This window comes from Rattus norvegicus, chromosome 1, assembly GCF_036323735.1.
Source record: "Rattus norvegicus strain BN/NHsdMcwi chromosome 1, GRCr8, whole genome shotgun sequence".
Classification (NCBI taxonomy): domain Eukaryota; kingdom Metazoa; phylum Chordata; class Mammalia; order Rodentia; family Muridae; genus Rattus; species Rattus norvegicus.
The window spans coordinates 216,703,718-216,720,076 of record NC_086019.1 but is presented as its reverse complement, the minus strand read 5'-3'; the positions used below and the strand labels follow the sequence as shown (position 1 = coordinate 216,720,076).

Genomic DNA, 16,359 nt, shown 5'->3' with positions numbered 1-16,359 from the left:
GACAAGCGGTTCTCAAAGTGAGATTCCAAATCAGCAGCAGCAGCACAAGGAGCTTAGTAGAGTTCCATGTTCTCAGGCCCCACCCATGAACCTCCAACCAGAATCAGCCTTCCTGATCGCGGGAGAAGTTGAATAATAGCCCTTGGGCTTCAAGAGGCTAGAGGAAGAAAGAGCAGGGCTGAATTCCTCCCCATCAACTCTTACCAGTGCAAGAGGGGCAGCACCCTCCTTCGCTCGGGGGAATTGGATGGGAACAGGTAGAGTCACACCTTACTTCTCCACAGGTCACCTCTCCATCCTGGATGCACAAGCAGGAGTTGCAGCCATGGGCAGAGCCTAGATACTCCCCCGGGGCAGCCTGGGGGCTTCGTACCTACCTGACATAAGCACTGAGAACACCCGGGCTGCCTCCAGCGGCTCCCTGATTCATATGTGGCTCCTAGGTGCCGGCAGGAAGAGGGCCCTGCTCCCAGCTTTGGGCTTTCAGGACCCCTAGGTGAGGAAGGGGTCCCTACAACCTCCCTGTGGAGAAGTGAGGGTGGTCCAAGGGTCCCCAGTGGGGAGGAACTTGGCAATGGGGTGGATGTCAACTGTGTGGCAAAGAATGTGGGTGGGGCCTGGGTGGCAGATGGCTGACTGATGGTTCTAACTCCAGTGGGGTATCCTGGGGCCCCTGGAGGAGGGCTGTGTCCTGGGGACAGGGCAGGCCGGCCTGCCTCAGGAAGGAGCAGGGACATCTTAGCAGGCTGCTGCCGGGGCTGCAGGATGGCAGATGGGGCCAGAACGGCCTTCGGGAAAGCTGAAATGGAAGCACAGGGTCTCCTGAGGAAGGCAACAGGGGCAGGAAGTGGGGTTCCAGAGTCCTAAATAGGTCTACGGGTTTCCTCTGCAACATAATGTAACTGACCGTGAACTACTGAGGCCACAGTGACAGCCACAAGGGAAGAAGGCTGGGAAAGCACTAATGGGCAAGAAAAGATCCTAAGCCAGTGACAAGGAGGTCCGACAGCCCCCAAGATTCGGCTGCTCTTCCTTAACAGCTACAAGGGAACACAAGTTTTCCTGAGGCTAGAAGACCTCAAGGGTCCATCCTGGAAACAGTTCTCCCCAACTGCTATGGGCTGGGCTTCCCGCCTAGCTGTGGCTTCCCTACAGAGGAGCTAGGGCTCAGGATAAGGGGTCAGCAGAGGTTTCCCTCCAGCGGCACTATAGACAGTCAGTCACCTTCGGGGAGGAGGCTCCTGCCCCCACATAAATACCTGGAGACTGAACGGGCATTTTCCCTACAGATGAACATCCACTGCCCCTCATCACAAAGACAGAGAATCCCCTTATTAATATTTTGTTTTTGTTTTTGTTTTTCCTTTTTACCATTTGTAGGCAATGGCTGGGAACAGTGAAAGGAGAAAGGACTGGATAAAGTCGAAGGGTGGGGCTGGAGAGCCATCTCAGAGGTTATGAGCACTGGCTTCTCCTGCAAAGGACCCGGTTCAGGTCCCAGCAGCTACATACACTCCATAGCACCCCCGCCCAGGGGAATCCCTTCTGACCCTTCTGGAGCATGTGGTATACATATTAATAAGCAGGCAAAACACTTATAATACAGATAAAATAAATCTTTTTTAAAACCCCAAACTTCTTATTTAAAAAAAAAAAAAAAAAAAGCCAGGATGGAGAAATGACTCAGTAGTTAAGAACACGTGTTGCTATTGCAGAGAACCCAGGTTTGGCTCCCAGCACCCACATGGTACTGTAACCCCAGTTCTAGGGGATCTAACAGCCTCTTCTGACCTACACAGGCACCAGACACACACATATAAATATGCAAAAATAGTCATATGCATAAAAATTTTTCATAAATAAATTTTTAAAAAGTAAGGAAACAGGGAAAGTGAGAAAGTGGGGTATTGAATGTAACAAACAAAAAGAACTGGAAAAAAAAAGCAAAAAAGGGAGGATTTAAAGAACAAGTTTGGTGTGGGCGTGTGGGGCTGTGGTTAGAGGTGAAGTCTGTTACCACAGGATCTATAGGGTATGGTTTCGGGCCAGGAGAACAAGATCTATGGAGTGGGCTCTTGTAGTGAGAAGGCCGAATTAAGAGCTAGAAGGCAGGGCTGGGGCCTGGAGCTCACCTTCACAAGACACACGGTCAGCTTGAAGCCTGAAACCCGGTCTACAGGTGCATAGGAAGCTGCCCACAGTGTTATGGCAGGTGTGGTGACAGATTCTTCTCTCCTGCGGTCGCCGACACTCGTTTATATCTGTGGGAGAGCCTTGCTGCCTTACCTTCGCCATGGAGCCCTTTCTCCTCCCATTCCTGAACTCAAAAGACTGGGAGAGTTCTCTTACAGAGTCCATCCAGGCTACAAGATGTGACTCAGAGTGCTAGGGATGGGGCTGGTATCTATTGACAGTATTCTTGGGAGCTCCATGCATTCAGGGGGCGGGTGTACATCTCATCCCAGGACCATTAAAAGCTCAACCCTGGTGGGAATCTCATTTCCAAATCTTCGGCTGTCTGGCATTTCTTTGTAAACAGTGTCTCATTACTCACTGTGCTGCCCAAAGCAGGTTCAAGACAAATCCTGAACCCACTAGTACAAGGTCTTTTTCAAGCTCATGGGACCCCACTTTTGGTTATAGGGATTACCAAACATCTGGAAATTTCTAATGGGCTGAGAAAACAGTAGTCTCCTTCTAAACCAAAGGAACCAAAACATAAAGTACTTTCTTTACCCCGAGAAGCAAAGGCAGCCAAGAAAATGGATGAGCTGAAAACCTTGATCTGTATCTGGGAGCAGGTTGAAAATGGAGACGGCTAGGAAAGGCCCAGCTTGGGGTCTTCCAGGCAAAGAGACACCAACCACGGGATGGGAACACTCTGAGCGAAGGTTCCATGGGACTGGAAGATCCAAATGTTGGTCTTCCTAGGCTCCAGCCTGACCTGTCCGTCTTCCTGATTGGCATCCTAAGTGTACCACCCACAGGCCGAAGCTCTCACCTATGCAGGAGTGTCGGTTGCCATGGAGGTGGAAGCCAGCCCGGCAGGAGCACTTATAACTGCCAATGCTGTTCTTACATCTCTGCTGGCAGGGTGTTCCCAGGCACTCATCAGTGTCTGTGAGGGGAGAAGGCAAAGCTGGCAGCCATCTCTCCATGGGACTTGGAATCCTCTCATCCCTCTCTCTCACCCAACTCAGGGTGATGATGGTCTCCACCCCCACCATCTTACCCCAGCCCAGGCTGAGGAACAGACACAGCCTCCCGGTGCCCTCTACCCGTGTTGTGTTCCTCCGGAACCATCTTCGTATGATCTCCAGAAGGTCCTCACCCAAGGCTCCCTGGGATAGACCAATCTCTGCTCAAACCTCTCAGGGCCCTCCCTCCATAACAGCACTTGTGGGACCTTTAAACATAGCCACGGGAGCCAGTGAAATGGCTCAGCAGGTAAAGGTGACTCCTTCAAAGCCTGTACAATCCCTCGGACCCACGTGATGGAAGAGCCCCCAAAAGCTGTTCTCTGACCCCCCCACATGCACACTTAAATGCAAGAAAAATAAATTACACAGACAAAGGTGTGTGCAGTCATTCCCAGCCCTTAGCTTCACTCTTCCTTAGTTCCCCACATCATCTAAGCAAATCCTGTTCTTATAAGACTGCTTGGGTTCATGCTCTGTCTACCCTGAATGTCCTTCTCTCTTGTCTGGATATAAAAGAAATATATGGGGGTTGGGGATTTAGCTCAGTGGTAGAGCGCTTGCCTAGGAAGCGCAAGGCCCTGGGTTCGATCCCCAGCTCCGAAAAAATAAATAAATAAATAAATAAATAAATAAATAAATAAATAAATAAATAAATAAAAGAAATATATGTAAAAATATATATTTATAAAAGAAATATTCTTTAAAACTTTCTTCCTCAGAACCTCTTATGTAGAAAATCACCCAAGCTGTTGTTTGAAGCTGCAAGAGAACTAGAAATAACCCCACCCCCACCCCACCCCCAGCCCCACTCATCAGCAGAAGAACCCATAAAATGTGGAACACTTGCTCCACAGAGAACCAAGCAGCCGTTAAAACAAAATCAGGTCTGTTTACCTGATGTGGGAAAATCCTTAAGTCCAATCAACTGTTTGTGGGAAAGAAATGTGTGGAACTGGAGAAGAAACTGGGACCAGACTCCCAGCTCCAATGTGATTGTGGGTAAATTATTTAATTTTGTTAAGCCTCAGTGCTCTTATCAATAAAATGGAGATAAACAGTAGCAACTTTAAAACTGTGCAGATAGGATGAGAAAACACGTGGAAAGTGCTTAGCCTGGTACCCAGCCTGTGCATTTGGTAATTGATGTGCCTGTATATATGCATATGTAAGAACATGTGGTTAAGGGAGATAAAGGGACAGAGGGACAGATGTCCAGACTGAAAACCCATGCTGAAAGCAAACTTCCCAAGGTGCTTTGAGATATAGGATTAGATGACATCACAAAGGTGGGGCCTTAACGAATTAATGACCTTAGAAGAGTCACCAGAGCACCCTCTGCCCCTCTGTCTTGCCCATCTTGTGAGACACAACAAGACCATCTTCTTCAAGCCAGAAAAATTCACAGCAAAGCCAGTCAGTACCTTGCCCTCGGACTTTGGCTGACCGGGGACTGAGAGAACAAATTCCTGTGGTCTAAGCTGCATTGTGTTAGGGCAACTCAAGCAGACTGGGAAAGCAGGGTTCTCTAGGACGGGCAGAGAATGGTGGTGAGAGAGGGGACCTCAGCTCAAGCTTCTTGTGTTTTGTGGAACTTCCCGTGCAGAGGCAATAAGAATTAAGGGGCTTACTTTGTCTCCTCTGCCTTGTTGCATGAGACTGTGATAAGAAGCATCCTCACTTGGAAAGGATGAGTGTTGTAAAAGATGTCACCCTGTCAGGCGTGGTGGGGTATACAATTTTAATCCTCGTACTTGGGAGCGAAAGGCAGGAGAGTGACAGGTGGAAGTCAGACTAGGCTGCACAGTAACACTCTGTCTGCAGAGAAGAGACCAAAGGAAGCCATCTTCTCCCTGGGCACCCATTCTTTCCCAAACCACCAGACTGGAGGGAGGTCCTACAGATACCCACCGAACCTGGACTAGTACCAGAGCAGGAGGACACCTCAAACACACTATGTGACAGAGACCATCACAGGCTCCTCTCATAGTTCCAATGGAACCACCCACAGCCTGTGGCCTTCCCTTCTCCATCTTGATACCCCTTCCCCTGGGTTCACTTGCCCCTTGTGCTCCCTGAGACCATTCCTTCATCCCAACCTTCCCTGTGATGCAAACAGAAGAGTTTACAGTGTCTTAGTTCAGAGCAAGTCCACCATGAATGCTGGCCATGGGCATAGTGGCACATGCCTCTGATCCCAGCACTTGGGAGTCAGACAGGTGAGCCTCTGTGAGTTTGAGGATAATGTGGTCTAGGACAGCCATGGATGTGTAGGGAGATTCTGTCTCTAAGAAACAAACCTAAGAGTCCACTATGCTGGATTCAAAGCCTAACTCTACCTCTTCCTAAAAGAATGGATGCAAGTAGACCTGTTTTCCCCAGTAGAGCATGAGTGACACAGCATCCTTCCCAGAGGACTATGGCTGGAGAATGTATCTTAAGGGAGCTGGCAGGGCATAGAAACCATCCCCAACACCTCTACCCACTCACCTTGGCAGCTATGACGATCAGCGGACAGTTGCATGCCTGGCCCACATTCACATACGAAGCCACCTTCTGTGTTCACACAGTGGCCCTCACAAGATGAGCTTAAACACTCGTCAATGTCTGGGAAAAGAAAACCCTTCGAACAGCCCATTCTAACCATGGCCATGACTCTGGGGAAAGTGACCCCACATGAAACTTATATGAGGAAGATGCAGCATCAATCCGCAAAGTGCCTTGCCCATGAGCCATCTTTATCCCAGAAAGAGGAGACAAAAAGGACAGAGGTACTAGCTCTTACTCTTGACCCATGCAGGCAAGTTGGGGGAGTGGGGAGAGCAGGACTGAAGCAGAACCATTTTGATGGCCTCTGTGTGACAACCTTCAGGTCCCCAAAATGACAGGGCCCAGTGAACTATGTCATTCTGATAGATGTTCACCAAACACCAGGTGTGAGCAGGAGACTCAGAGAGGGGCTACTGACTGTCAGACATTGTGTGGCCACTCTAAAGCCCAGCAAGGATGACATATGTGCTGCTCGGAAATGACCTGCCACAACAGGTGCGTCCTGAGAGAGTGTGAGACCAGGAAAGCCAGGAGCATCAGCAGAGGCCTGTGTGGGTGAGGAAGGATCTGAGGGTTTAGGGATAGCAGCTGGGCTCCAGTCCCCCACATGCACTTCAGGGCACACATGCATGTAAGTAAATGGGGGAGGAGGGATAGTTGAAACCCATTGCTAAGCTAAAATTCAGTTTTAAAATCTAGGAACCGTAGCTGGTCTTCGTTATTTTGTGGGTCCTTCTTTTTCCCACCCATTATCCCCTAGGTTTTATCCCCCAACACAAGATAGGAGACAAAGAAGAATAGAAGAGGAGAGAGAGAGAGAGAGAGAGAGAGAGAGAGAGAGAGAGAGAGAGAGAGAGAGAGAGAGAGATCTGAATCTAATTTCTTTCCCAGCCATTCCTCCCAGTCTCCAGCCCAGTCCCTTCTCCCAGCCATTCCTCCCACAGTTCCTCAAGAGTCTGCCTCAATCGTCCTTCCTCCCCGTTTCCCCCACATTAGCAGCTCCTCACTATAACAACTATTCTAGCCTCTGCTCAGCTCAGCTTCTCCTGAGTCAACCATTTCCTAACTGCACCTTCAGAACCAGCTGCCTCCTCTCACTGTGCTAGTGCAATTCCCTTCCACATCTTCCTCCGCTTTTGAAAGAGACTCGCTTCTGGGCCAGCTCTGACTCCAGGTGGTCACCTTGTCTCTGGTTCAGTCCCTGGGAATGAACCTATTTGTTCTCCCTTTTCTTGACATTTTTCTTCCACTTTTTGATTCTCAAGCTTCTCCATTTCCACCCATATTTTTTTTTCCAGTTTTCCAGCCAGTCTTTCAATGTTTTTATAAACAAAATAGCCCAAAATGTAGAAAAGGAAAGAAAGGGGGGTGGGGGGACCCTGCTGTTGAAAACCACGTGGGTCACATCCCAGAAACAGCCTCAGCAAACACCCTGAGTGAGAGGCACAGGCAGCTGGAAGAGAGTTGGGCTAGCAGAGTGAGAGCAGGCAGCTGGGGCAGAAAATACAGTTAGGAGACAGGTGAGGCAGGAGAAGCTGACCTAAGCAGATAGGCTGGAACAGTTGTTACAGTGAAAGAAATTAGATTCAGGGATCTCATTCTCTCTCTCTCTCTCTCTCTCTCTCTCTCTCTCTCTCTCTCTCTGTGTGTGTGTGTGTGTCTGTCTGTCTCTCTCTGTCTCTCTGTCTCTCTGTCTCTCTCTCTGTCTCTCTCTCTCTCCTTTTTCCTTCTTTGTCTCCTATCTAGTGTTAAAGAATGAAATCAGGGGATAAAGAGTGGGGAAAAAAAAGAACTCACACAGTAGCAAAGACCAGCTACAAGGAGTCATTACCTCATTTTATAAAGCACACATAGCCTTCTGTACACATTTATACACAGGACCATTACAGACCCAGATAAAGGAACAGAGAAAACATTTCATTATTAGTAACACACTGGTTAGGACTCCAGAAAAATACTCATTTTCAACATCCTGTTTACTTTCAAATGCTTCCAGATGAATTCTCACTCACTTCAGTCTTCACTGAGAGAAAGTGAAGTTTGCTGTTAAAACTTCAAAAAGGGCAGGTGGGGTGGCTCACGCCTTTAAATCCCAGCACTTGGGAGGCAGAGGCAGGCAGATCTGTGAGTTTGAGACCAACCTATCTGGTCTACTGAGTTTAATATTCTCTCAAAACAAACAAAAAAAAAACCTTCAAAAGGGGACAAGGGAGATGGCTCAGTTGATAAAGTGGCTGCTGTATAAACAAGAGCTCAGACACCCCAGCAGCACATAAAAGGCATGGGGGTTCAGGGCATGGAGACCATTGAATCCCTGGAACTCATTAGCCGGCCCAGGCAAATCAATGCGCTGTAGGTTTAACGAGAGACCCCTGACTCCAAAACTAAGGCAGAAGGCAATGGAGGAATCCAATGTTCATTCTGGCCTCCACATGCCTGGGGTCATACATACATGCACATGTGTACACTGCACATACAAAAACAAACAAAAGACCAAAACCACCTACAACCAGGCTTTGCCTCTAAAGAAATGGACAAGAAACTGGTCACAGTAACCACCTCTGGTAAAAGTCACAGGCTCTGTGTAGAGTGACTTTTAAAACCAAGAAAACAAATCATAGGGGCTGGAAAGGTGGTTCAGCTGTTTAGAGTACTTGTTCTTGCAGAAGACCCAGGTTCAATTCCCACCACCCACAGGGCAGCCTCAGTTCCAAGGGATCTGACGACTTCGTCTGGCCTCTTAGGGCACAGCACACATATGGTACATGTGGTAGGTAAAATACCATACACATAAAATAATTTTTAAAAACTTAAGCCATCCCAATACTTAAAAGGACAAAACAAATAACACCTTGACAACATAATTACTGACTTTTAGTTCCCTCAGCTTCCAAATGTCAGCTGACTCTGATCCTGGTTCCATGCCCCTCTGTGAGCCCAGCACTGTGGACTTTCCTACTCAATGCCCCTGTTTTATTGGAGCTCTCTTTGTCCTTGTCTCTCTGCCCCGTATCTGGAAACTCCCTGATAACAGCCACTATTGGATCACCTGTAACCCCAATCCCAGCTCTGCTCCTGTCCATGAGTGCATGTGTGATACCAGGAGGAATAGATCCTCAGGGTGCATGCCTCCCGGCCCCTCTCTTCCAGGCGCTGGACTCTAGCTGGCTCAGGGAGGAGATACCATCCCATTCCCCCTTCCCCCACCTCCAGGCCTCTCACCCGCACACCGGATACCAACAGCTGTCTCGGTCATCAAGAAACCCACAGGGCACACTCGGGCAACCTCCTGGCAGCCACCATGGTTACAGGTGAGGTCACAGCCATACTCCCCGCAGGATCCGTGGGCTTCTAAAACAAACAGGGTATGTGTGGATACAGCTGCAGAGCAGGTGTCAGCCTGACGTCTCAGATGTCCTGAGAACCTCCTGCAGAGTTCCGCTGCAGCGGCTTCCCACCCACTTCTACGAGGCACTAGCCATGCTGATGGTTAATTCAACTTCACAAGATCTTCAATTAAATAGGAGAGAACCTCCAGTCCTGTCTCTGAAGGAGTTTCTAGACTGGGCTGAGATGGGGAGATACACAAACTGTGGAAGGCAAGATTCCATAGATTGGGAGCCGATCTAATAGGAAAGAGAGCGGGCACCAGGGTTCAAATCTTTCTGCTTCCTGCCTGTGCAGTGTGAACAGCTGCCTCCCTCTTCTGGCACCGTGCCTTCTCCACCCTGATAGACTGTTCTCTTGAACTCTGAGCCAAAATTAACCTTTCCTCCTTTAAATCGCTTTTTCAGTTATTTTATCACAGTGGCAACACATGCAGCTAATATATCACTGGGACCCAGAAAAAGCCAAAATGTCTCAGTGGTCAGATAGGTATGAGAATGCCTACCAAACAAGGTGCCTTGAAGATGCCAAGCTAGAACCTATCTCAAGTCCCCAGTGCCGGGCACAGAACCTTCATGTTATTTTGGTGGTCCCCCAGCAGCCATTGTCCATTCCAGTTACCTGGGCAAGTGGCCCCTTGCTCTCCATCCTGGCAGGAGCAGACATTGGGGGCGATGCAGATGCCCCTCCCACAGCCAAAGGAGCAGAGGGCTAAAAGGAAAGAGGTAGGTGAGGGAGCAGGCACTGGTGTGTGCTGAGAAGGCTCGGGTCGCGGGGATGGATGGGTACTTACGCAGGGTACAATGCCCACTGCCCATGGAAGGGGCCCAGCCAGGGCAGCAGCCACTCCCAAAGCCAGAGAGGCAAACATGGGGACCCAGACGACGCCTGCGAGAAAAGAGAGCACTCACCACAATTTGTATGAAGAGAGCAAGAGATGCTCCCAACTCATCCACTGGTCTACATGGCCGGCAATCGCCCCGGGGGCAGGCCAGACAAACGTGTAAGAGAACAGATATAAGCTATGAACACGGAGCGAAGGAAATCAAGGAGAGGCAGGAAGAAAAGAAGAAGGGAGACTGTAGCCGAGCAGTATGGGGACCTGTCCTCTCAGCACTCAGATGGCTGAGACAGGAGGATCACAAGTCTGAGGCCTGTCTGGGCTACCTAATGTGTTCAAAGCTATCTTGGGCTATATAACTATATTTTTTGTTATTCTTGTTTTGGTTTGCTGGTCTGGGACTTGCTATACAGACCAGGCTAGTCTAGAACTCAGAGGGATCCACCTGCCTTTGCTCTCTCCTGAGTGCTGGGTTTGAAGGTGTGCACACCACACCCAGAAATAAAACGTCTAACACACTCATTCTCATCCCTCACTCAGGTTGTTCACATCTCCTTCCCCAAAGCCTCTCTCGCTGACCTTAGCCTGCTCTGCTATTCTCTACAGTCCTTTCTAGGATACTCGTTTACTTGCTAATTTCATGACATCTTCCCTGTCCATATCCTCTTTACTCCCCGAGAACAAGGGCTTCTTATCTACGTCTAAAGTACCTCAGGACTGCTCAATTGGTAAGAGAGAAAGCAGGTCTGAGTGGCATCCCCCTAGGATGTCAATAAGGTACCCAGGCTGGACCGCACCCTCTGGAGCTTCAGGTGATCTGGAGCCAGTGTCTAACGGTCAGTCCGTAAGGCCATGTTACTGACCTCACTTTCAAAGGACAGCCAGGACCCAGGTGATGGGAACTGAGCTTAAGGGGGACTCTTGTGGAGCCTTGAAGAGAGTCAGGGAAGGGTCACTGGAAGGACCGTTCCCCTGCTGCATGAGAAGGAAGACCAGAGACTTAGTATGAAAAGGAGGAAGGAGAGGGCAATAAAGACAGGCGGAACAGCCTGAGCATAGGCTAGAGGGGAGATTAACCAGGGCTAGACCTCCTGGAGCCCTGGAGCAAGGACTACAAATCCAGGCAAATCGATAGGCTCCAGATGACTTTGACCACATACTCAGAGCTGATGGGAATGTCGTCCCACTAACAGTACACCCTTTATGCCTGTCCATGTATCAGACACAATTGATATAGGACAAGACAAATTTGCCTGGCTCTTAGGGTTAATAATCTGTGACAAATGTGGAAACCTAGGGGGAACCATGGCAATACAGAAAAGTTTGCTGGGGATGTCCCTGGGGCCAAGTTCTTTTCCCTCTTAGAAGTCAAAACCAATCAAGACAAACCAGACCGACAGTGACGACACACATAGAAATGGCAACAGCCGAGGAAGAGAGGAGGAGGAGGAGGAGGAGGAGGAGGAGGAGGAGGAGGAGGAGGAGGAGGAGGAGGAGGAGGAGGAGGAGGAGGAGGAGGAGGAGGAGGAGGAGGAGGAGGAGGAGGAGGAGGAGAGTCTGGCTGCAGGGATCCACAGAAAACTAAATAGCTAAGCCTAAAGGGGCTCTGAAAGGGACATGAGGCGCCATCGAAGTGATAAATGGTAGGGTGCCTGTGGAAACTGGAGGCGTTCCACCCTCAGACAAGCAGGGGTAGGGTGCCCACCAGAAAGCCCCAAGGAGCTTTTCGTGTGTGGCATGGTGATGCCAGGGAGACAGGTGGTGGGAAACTGAGCCTGCAGGAACTGCAAGAGATTGCAGAACCCACGTGCTGAGCTGTAAACCCTTCCTTCAGGGCTGCCCCTGCTGTGCGCCCCTGGGAAGATGGTGGCTGTGGGCCAGACCACCCGCTGACACCGTGTTCCCTTGCTATAAGCATCACGCGCACGATCACCACTCCCTCACCACCCCTGTATAGTAGAGGACTAAGTCGCACTTAGGGAAAACACTGGGTTTGGAAAGACACGCCTCCTGCCTGCTGCCTCTGGCCTCCCCGGCCTGTGTACACATGCGCAGATAGCAAAGTGTAACCCTGAGCCACCGGTAGCTCCAAGGTCCACCGGGTGCAGAGAGCAAGAGACACTAAGAAAACCCCCAACCCCAAAGCAACCTGTGCAGAAGCGGAGGAGGCCCCGCACCACCAAGGAAGAAAGCCAGGCAGTTGAGACCAAATGGCATATGCTGGGGTCTCCTAGCCAGAAGGTCAGCGCACTCCCTTAGTACAAGATTCACTTGGAGCCGGGAATCTCCATCTCCCAGATTCCCTAGCCAGAGCAGTCCCCCAGCAGGGCCACCCAACTGGCACAAACTACTGTCTCTTTGTCCAGACCCCTGGTGCGCCCACGCCACTGAGGATACAGGTCCAGCAGCTGCCCTCTGCCAGTGCCTTCCAGCTCCACGCCGTGGCGCTCGAAGGCTGGGCCGCTGAGAGGCACCAGGCTCTTACCTCTCCGCAGAGTAGTGCCCTGACGCCTTCCTCCCGGTGTGGCCTCGGGCCGAAGACCCCAGCAACGGAATCAAGATGTAGGCAATGTGGAGCAACAGTCTAGCCCACATGACTGGCAGCAGAGGTCCTGGACTCTACTGGGCTCAGGCCCCGCACCAGGGAGGGGGCTACGGACCTTGTCCCTCCTCCTGGAAGCGATCTGATTCCCCCACAGCTGGCAGGGGGCTGAGGACGACGAGGAGAGGGCTGGTGTTTAGGGGAGGACTGCCTAAGCGGTTGGGGGTGGGGGGTACTTGCACCTTGGAAAGAAACACACAAAAGGAGCGCCGCCCGCCGGTGCCTCTCCGGGAGGCGTGGAGCCTGGGGCGGGAGCAAAGATCAGGGACCCCGAAGGCGGGGTTTCACCCTCGGCCCACACCCCCAGCCTGGATTTGGGAGTAGCTTTCCACAGAATGACTGAAGGCTTCGCACCAAGTTGGAAAGAAACTTCAGGAACCAGGTTTTTGGGTTTCTGTGGAGTCCAATCCATCTGTATTCTCAGTAGGTGAGACTTATGGGCACTCAAACCCGTGGCACTGAAGCTAGGCAGTTTCGACTGTCCCCAAACCTAGCAGATGGTCAGGATAGTGTACTGGTGGTGGTTTTGTCTGCTTCCTTGCCAAAGGACACTAGCCTGTTTTGAACCCACAGGCTACCTGGTGCGAGTCACATGGTTGCGCTGACAGCTTCCTGGCTCACATGGGAGGGAAGAAAGCAGTGGGCAGTTGGCATGGGAGCCAGGGACACAGAACTAGAAGACTCCATTTTGACCTCCTTCGAAGTTGGCCCAGGGTAGAAAGAGGTTTTAGGCTGAAGACTGTAAAGTGACAGAACTGAGAAAGATCTAGCTGGGAGGAAGCTGAAAGAAGGGTCAAGTTTTACCTTGTTCTGGTAGCAAGGGTCCTGCATAAACCTACCCAGATGGGATTAGTCAAGCTTTTGTGTAAAGACTCCTAGGAATAAGAAACTCACTACCTTTAAAAACCAACTAAGCTAGTTTTTAAAAACTACATTTTCAGACTACTTCCCAAACAAGCTTAAGTCCTTCGGTTCTGACTCAGGCTGCTGTGACCTGGATGCTAGGTGCTTTCCCACAGACACTTGCCTTTTAGTGGCTGAGCAAATGTTAACTTAGGTGTTTGATGCTTGTTGGTCCTGGACCCTTAATTTGCAATAAGAAGAAAACTTCAAGTACTTTTGGATGTTGAAGTGCCATGGCTAATTGTTATTTCCAACTTGAATGGCTTTAGAAGCACCGAGTTATGAATAAGCCTTTGTGTGTGTCAGAGCTGTTTCCAGAATGATTGAACTGAGTTGTGAAGACCCATCCTAAACGTGAGTGGTATTATCACATGGACTGAACCAACTACCAAGACCATAGACTGAGTGCCAACATTCATCTGTTTCCTGACTGTGGCCCCATGCTCCTGGCTCTATGCTTTCCCTACCAAGACGGCTGCACCTGTGAGAAAAATAACCCCTTACTTGCTTGCTTGCTTGCTTTTATGGGCGGTATTCTGCCATAACTAGCTGTTATCCTAACAAATTGCCAGCTGTCTCTCTACCTGAACCCATGTGGCTAAACCCAAGCTTACATTTGGGCCCATAGCTCATCTTGTTTGGGCCTATTTATTCTATTTTCTAGTCAACCTCATAGCAAGTGCACTGCCAAAAATGAATGTGACATCTCTGTATGTACACATTCAGAGTCCTAAGGACCTTCAGACTCCTTAGGACATCTTTCTTGCCTGGAGAAGGCAAAGGCTGTGCTTGCTACTGTCCCAAGACAGGTGTTTTTCCTTCCCATCCCTGGGAAGCTACCTCTGAAGCCACTACACATAGAATAAATCCCCTTAACAGCCCTCAGGGCTCATGACATCCGTTGCTTAGCCCAGCATTACCTCTACCAATTCCATTGTTCATTGTCACAGCCCCACACTCTCCTCTGCGGAACTCACTCACTCCCTAGCAGGTGTAAGATCAAAATCCTCACCTCCCCAGTGCAGACTTTGGATATAGCAAAGTAGGAAGTTCTGCCGGGAGGACCCCTAAGCCCTTTTCTGAGCTGGCCCAGCCTTTCATCTCCCTACAGTGTCTTCAACCTCCTGGTGTCTACCTTCCCATCAAATCAGCTGTTGGGTCCTTCAGTTTCATTTGCTCTTCCTTCCCTGTTTGGTTCCGGGGCTTCCGCTGAGTCTTCCATGTAACTGCTCATCTTCAAGGACTAATATTTGTTCACTCAGTGCTTCTTCCCTAGTTCTGTGGCTTAACAAGAGACCCTTCCAAGACGTTGGCTGCAGAATTCAGGCCTCTGGTTTGAGACCCTTCCATATGGTCATGTGATATGAATCAGTGTTTCTAGTACTTTCTTCAACGATTCTTCCTTTGGAGGCTTGGGAGTAAAGCTAGCTCATCAGTGCCTGCATGGAAGGGCAGCTGGTTGGAGATCTCTGAAGACGGTGATCTTTCACCAAGAAATGATAAATGGTGTTTAAGAGGGGACTCTGGGTGTGTGCAGGCAGAAAGCGAGCTCCCAAGGGTTTCTGGAATTAAGCCTCAAGTGAATATATACAATACATGCACACAGACTGGAGATGTAGCCCAACAGTCAAGCTTTCATGTGTGACATAGCCATGTTCAGTCCATTCTCATCCCCAAATAAAGCATCTTTACCACTTCCTCTTCTGTCTCTTAAGGGACACAAGTGTCCACAAATAGGACAGACAGCATATTACTCAGACTTGGATGTGGAACCTTGGTGGAATGAGTTTGACTCTGCATGAGGATAAAGTGGTAACAATCCAGTCTACGGATCCAGAACCTGAGCAGGATGACTATAGAAAACGGAACAGTAATGAAGCAGTGACTCTAGGGACAAACACTTGCCGGCATGCCCCAGTGCTGAGATGCTTGCTTGCCCTTTGTAAGCTAGAATCTCTCAAAATCATAGCTTAACTTAGATGCCCAATTCTCCAAACATCTTATCAAAGCCTGCCTGGTCTTTGTTTTGTTGGCTGTCCTGGCACTCACTATGTAGACCAGGATGGCCTCAAACTCAAGAGATCCAAGTGCCTCTGCTGGGATTAATGGTGTGTGCCACTACCACATAGGTTGGTCTTAAAGAAGCCACTGAGTGTGTTCAGGATCATACCTGTACTATTGGGACAGAACATTCCTTATTCCCTAAGGAAGAATAGAGGCTCAATCCATACAGGGCCAAAGGTGACTCTCGAACATGTACTATTCCTGTATAGCCAGGCCAAAGGCACTGCAAGCTCTATTCAACCAACTAGAGAAATAAAATAAGATGCGACATAAGGAGTTGGAGAGAAGCTCGGCCGAAAGAGCGTTCATTGCTTTTGCCGAGGACCAGTTTGCTTCTCAGCAACTGTATCAGGCAGCTCACAACCACCTATCATTCAGCTCCAGAATCTGACGCCCTCTTCTGGCCTTCACAGACACCTGCTCTAATATGTATAAATCCACATATAGTCAGACATATATACACACATGCAGAGAGGTTAAAATAGAATCTTAGCTGTGTGCGGTAGAGCATGCCTTTATACCAACACTTGGGAGACAAAGGCAGGTGGATCTCTTGAGTTCAACACCAGCCAGAGGTACACAGTAAAATCCTATCTCAACAAAATGCAACAGGAAGTAGGGGGTTCTGGCTCAGAAAAGAATAGCACCTGGGGCTGGCTGTGCATTATACACAGTGGTCTGTACAATGAAGACAGTAAAGGCAGCCTACATGGCTTCAAGACTGCCTCACTGCTAGCAGAAACAACCATGCTGACTCCGGTGCTTCTAGAATCCCACTCAAACCAACATGAACTAAGGAGGGAAAGCATCTACTA

At 49.6% G+C, this 16,359-nt stretch overlaps 1 protein-coding gene across 8 annotated transcripts in view; it reads right to left on the bottom strand.

Annotated features, from left to right (window-relative positions):
- The window catches only part of Vwce (von Willebrand factor C and EGF domains), a 49,543-nt gene extending 33,208 nt beyond the window's left edge, over positions 1-16,335 (bottom strand). For 7 of the 8 annotated variants that reach the window (XR_005486715.2, XR_005486717.2, XM_039079819.2 and 4 more), the window contains exons 1-9: positions 12,461-16,335; positions 9,928-10,022; positions 9,756-9,845; positions 8,970-9,098; positions 5,688-5,804; positions 3,002-3,118; positions 2,133-2,261; positions 378-799; positions 205-298 (exon numbers count right to left, since the gene is read on the bottom strand). Coding sequence is in view for 6 of the 8 variants with exons in the window: in XM_039079819.2 (XP_038935747.1) it covers positions 205-298; positions 378-799; positions 2,133-2,261; positions 3,002-3,118; positions 5,688-5,804; positions 8,970-9,098; positions 9,756-9,845; positions 9,928-10,022; positions 12,461-12,570 (1,303 nt within the window). In the remaining 2 variants the exon portion in view is untranslated. The remainder of the gene's footprint in view (positions 1-204; positions 299-377; positions 800-2,132; positions 2,262-3,001; positions 3,119-5,687; positions 5,805-8,969; positions 9,099-9,755; positions 9,846-9,927; positions 10,023-12,460) is intronic. The other variant, NM_001271311.2, reaches the window with a different exon arrangement.
- Between the last annotated feature and the right edge of the window lie 24 nt (positions 16,336-16,359).